This window comes from Peromyscus leucopus, chromosome 15 (genome assembly GCF_004664715.2).
Source record: "Peromyscus leucopus breed LL Stock chromosome 15, UCI_PerLeu_2.1, whole genome shotgun sequence".
NCBI classification, from domain to species: Eukaryota; Metazoa; Chordata; class Mammalia; order Rodentia; family Cricetidae; genus Peromyscus; species Peromyscus leucopus.
Window position 1 is genome coordinate 30,455,744 of NC_051076.1, and position 4,828 is coordinate 30,460,571.

General features: G+C 45.2%; 1 protein-coding gene across 1 annotated transcript; it reads right to left on the minus strand.

Moving 5' to 3' along the window:
* Positions 1–1,554: 1,554 nt before the first annotated feature.
* On the minus strand, positions 1,555–3,136 carry LOC114690011 (splicing factor U2AF 65 kDa subunit-like). Its single transcript, XM_037211289.1, is given in 2 exon segments — positions 1,555–1,917; positions 1,919–3,136. Coding segments are annotated over 2 exon segments (1,419 nt in total). The 5' UTR covers positions 3,074–3,136; the 3' UTR covers positions 1,555–1,653.
* Positions 3,137–4,828: the final 1,692 nt, after the last annotated feature.

Below are 4,828 nucleotides of genomic sequence, written 5' to 3' on the forward strand. Positions count from 1 at the left end.
ATGTATCCAAAGAGCTGACAGAAAGTGTCTGCAATGATGACATGTGTAATGCATTTCAAGAAGAGGGTGCCCACCACTTCTATTGATCATTGCACTAGTGTGCGTGTCAAGCCAAAGTAAACAAAGAAAGTAAAACAAAGAAAGATTAGATGGGGAAGCAATCAACACAGTTTGGAGACAGCACTCTTGTCTATGCAAAAACCATCAAGAACCAAGGAGAAAATTACCAGAATCAATGAACAAATGTAGCATTTTCTCTGACCATGAGATCAACACACTACGGCTGATTTCATTCTGTAGTCCGATTTAAAAAAAAAAAAAAAAAAAGGAGTCTTTAAAAAGTACCATGTGCACCATTATAAATATGAAAATTAACTTGACAAAAGACAAGTTTAAATATCTTCATAGAAAACTATAAAGAACTACTAAAAGAAATTGAAGGGCATCTAAATTAGTGGTAAAATCTACCATATAATCCTGGATTGAAAATATGCAATATTACAAATATGTCGGTTTTCCCCAGTTTTATGGATAAAGGCAAAAGAGTCCAAACTGAGCTTATTGCCTATCTTTCAGTTAGTACAGATGTGTGAATGTGTTAATAAAGGATTCAACAATGTGATCCTTAAATATCTATTAAAATGTATGGTCAACAATAGACATGGTAACCCATCCTGAAGGGAAAAAAAAGTTGTAGAGTTTTATGATGTTGGATATCAAGACAGGAGAAACCTATCATCAATAGGACTCTAAAATTTTTACAAAGACAGACAAGCCAACCATTAAAATACAAATGAATAGCTAGAAAAGGACTCAGTTACATATGGTTTAACAAACATGCCAATAACAGGTGTGTACTGAGAATGAAATTTTCAATGAATAGTGCTTACTGAATTGAATGGTCATGCTCAATCATTTTCCCCAACTTCATACTCGAGACCACATTCACCAATGCTAGACATAATTGCAAAAGATCTCATTGTAAACATCTTCACAATTGGAGAAGAAGCAAAGATTTCTTTTTTTTTTTTTAAATACAACAAAATGTTTAATGAGCAAATTCGTATTAGCAAATATGAAACTGCCACAGAGAAGAGGGGCGGGACGGAGACCACGGGTTGAGGGTCAGGATAAGACTAAAGAGAAGAACCAACTACTTAAGAAACCAGGGTGGAGAACAGGGAGGACCAGAAGCCAGAGGACGGGAGCTGTGGTCCTGCAAAGGGAGGGCAGGGCACTGAGGGCCAGACAACAAAATTCAAAATAGTTTGACCATAAAATATAAACACGCTATGTTCCTACCATGGGAAAGGGGGAGGAGAGGGTGTCAGGGATAGAGGAGGCAGCCTGGGACGGGGCTGTGGGGGTCCTACCCGCCCTGCTGTGCACACAGCCCTGTCCCAGCCTCTTCCCTCTGTGTCTGTGGGTGCATGTGTCTGTGTGGGCCTGTGTGCACTTGCCCAGGCCCCTTCCTGCCCCCCGCCCCCCGCCCCCCGCCCCTCGCCCCCTTTAATTGCTGCCATTCCAGTTGCTGCCGGCTGTCATTCAGCTATCACTCCTCTGCCCATCATCTTCAGCGAGGGGAAAAAGGAGGGGGGGACAGGTGGGGGAAAGCCCCCAGCCAGCCCTGCCCCCACCCTCCCCCAGCCACCTCTACCAGAAGTCCCGGCGGTGGTAAGAGTCAGGGTCACAGTATTTTGTGACCACCACTCTGTTGGCGAACTTGCGGCCGGTTAGGCCCTGCATGGCTTTCTGGCAGTCAAACACAGAGGTGAACTCCACAAAGATCTTTCCACAGCCAGGCACCTCGACGCCGTCCACGGGCCGGGGAATCTCAACGGACTTGACCAGCCCATACTTGCTGCACTCATCTCGTACATCCTCTACAATCTCCTCCTACTCCTCATCGTCCAACAGCTAGCTCCTCGGGCAGCACCATGTTCATGAGGCACAGGACCTCAGTCGGGTGACCGCCCATTTGCACCTGAGAGCTCATCAGGCCAGGCACTTGAAGGGCCACAGGTGTCTGATTGATAGTACTCAGCGTGGCATTCTTGGCTCCTACACTCGCCCTCTGGACAAGCAGCTTCTTGTCCCCTAGCTGCATCCCATTCAGCCCCGCAATGGCCTGATCTGTCACGTTGGTGTCCACGTACTCACAGAAGGCATAGCCCTTGGAGAGCCCTGTGGCACTATCGTTGACCAGGTTGAAGGCCTTCAGAGGCCAAAAGGATGTCAGCAATTCCTTCACCTGGTCATCATTCAGGTAGTTGGGCAAGCCCTCGATGAACAGTTTGTGGGCCGAGTCTGGGACTACAGTAGACACAACTCCAGGCACATAAACAGAAGGGTTCTCTGACATGCCAGGCAGCGGCTGGTAGTCATGAGGCCTTCGAATCTTCAATGACTGGCCCTGGAAGATGATGCCATCAAAGGCCATGGCCTGGGTCGTCTCATCCACTGAACGGAACTCCAAAAAGGCAAAATTCTTGTCTTGATTTATCTGCACAGCCAAGACTGGGTTGCCGGGGGCCTGTGTCAATCCGCCCAAGCGCATCTGGGCATTGAAGAAGTCCATCATAGCCTCCTCAGTGATGCCAAAAGGGATGTTGCCCACGTAGAGGCGCCTGGCCTGTCTGGTCATCTGGCTCCCAACCACAGGCACCGGCGTTGGGGTCACAGCCAGACCATCAGGAGTCATGGTGGGGAGAAGGGCAGTGGCTGGAATCTGATCCGCAGCTTGCATGGCCTTGTACTGCATTGGGGTGATGTGCTCAAAGCCAAGTGGTGGTATGTCCCAGTATTTACGCACCTTCTTCTTCTTCTCATGGCGGGGGGAACGAATCAACCCACCGTGCTCCTCTTTAGCGCCTCTGGTCAAAGGTTTGCTTCTCCTTCGCCTGTCCCTAGAGGCACTGCGCTGGTCCCGGTTACGCCAATCTCGGCTCCGGCTCCTGCGCTTACGGTCCCGGCTTCGAGAGCGGCTGTGGCTACGCTTCCGATGCCGGTTCTGCTTGTCCCGTTCTTGTTCATTCTCGTTGAGCTGCCGCTCGAACTCGTCCAAGTCCGACATGCTTAGGCGGCCGTGTAGGGCCCTGTGCAGCTCTCGCCTCGCCTTGCCGCCCGCCCGCTCCGGCTACTTCCGCCAGATTTCTTAATTGGGATAAAAAAAAATTAATCCTTAAAGAATGAAAAACTAGCCGGGCAGTAGTGGAACATGCCTTTAATCCCAGAACTAAGGAAGCAGAAGCAGGTGGATCTCTGTGAGTTCAAGGCCATCCTAGTCTACAGAGCAAGTTCCAGGACAGGCTCCAAAGATACACAGAGAAACCCTGTCTCGAAAAACAAAGAATGAAAAACTGAACTTTGTTCAAACTCAGTTCTGTTTTCCAAAAGATATATTTAAGGGATGAGAGAAGACACAAATTGGAAGCACAATTTGAAACAAATGGATTTGACAAAGACTTGTGCCTAGGGTATATTTTTTAATCCTGTAATTGATATGGAATAACTAACCCAATGAAACAGTGGTTAGCATTCTTGAATAGATACTATGACAATGAGTGGCCAAGTTTGCACCATTGTTAGTAAAATGCAAATCAAAGCCACAGTGTGATACATGTGTATGTGTAAATCATTCTTTTGCACGTGCACAAAAAAAAAGGATCAAACTTACCAAACTGCAGGTATAGTAACTTTTTAGGGGTATCAACACTTGATGTGATAAAATAATTATAAAAAATCTCAACCTTGAAACATTGCAAGCATTGGTAAGCAATTGTATCACTTTTTTAATGGTCTTTTTATCAGTTAGAAATCTTAAATATGTAGTCCCGGTCTTCCAGCACCAGAAAGAGGATGAAATTTGTTGTCATCCCTGGGTAAAACATGCAGTATGTACTCACCAGCAGAATTACAAATTGTGTGGTGACATCATCTTGACAAGAGAGAAATCTGGACTTTGAGACTTCTTGGAGGCCCTGGTTCCTCCACAGGCAGGCAGGTACCATTCCATTCTCACAACAAGGCCACATTTGTCCTCTTAGCAAGTTGCCAGGCCTGCCTGCCACACCTGACCTTTGGAGAGAGCGACACTCTGTATGTTTGTAGGTGTCTCTGTTAGAACGGCCTTCTAGTCAGTAACTTTTGAATAAGGGTATCAAGAAATAAAATCTGTTCTTTAACAGACAATAAACAAGAAAACTGTTCCTTGGGGGACAATGAGACATTTGAGACTGCCCCCTCAAAATCTCACATCTGAGAGGATGTTTTCCTGACGTTGTCTTTTGGTTGACATAGCACATACATTAATGACAGTTGTTTCCTGAAAATTCTTTTTTGGTTACTAAGGTATCTTGAAGTGATCATTTAATTCTGCCGTGATACATTGGAAATTCATACATTGCATTTTTATACACACAAAAATAAACAAATATTTGCATGCTGTATTTAATATGTATTTGAGTTACACTGTGGAAAATAGATTTCCCAATGATTCATGCAAAGACTCCTTGAAACATCTATTTTCTGTTACACTTTTACTTAAAACTCATCAACTACTTTGATAATGGATTGCTCTTCCCATTCTCCCTTCTTCTTAATCCCATGACTCAGGGAAAACAGGGTTTATATTTTGAGAAATAAGCCACAGGGGTAAGCCATGTAGATTTTTATGACTTTGTGAAATATAAGACATGTGCATCTTAAGATTCCTAGCTCTGCCACAGAAATGGAAAGCCTAATTCTTGACAAAATACTCATGACAACAGTCCTGCGCTTGCTACATAGTGACGACCTCAGGGTGAAGGAACAGGATTTGCAAAGTTAT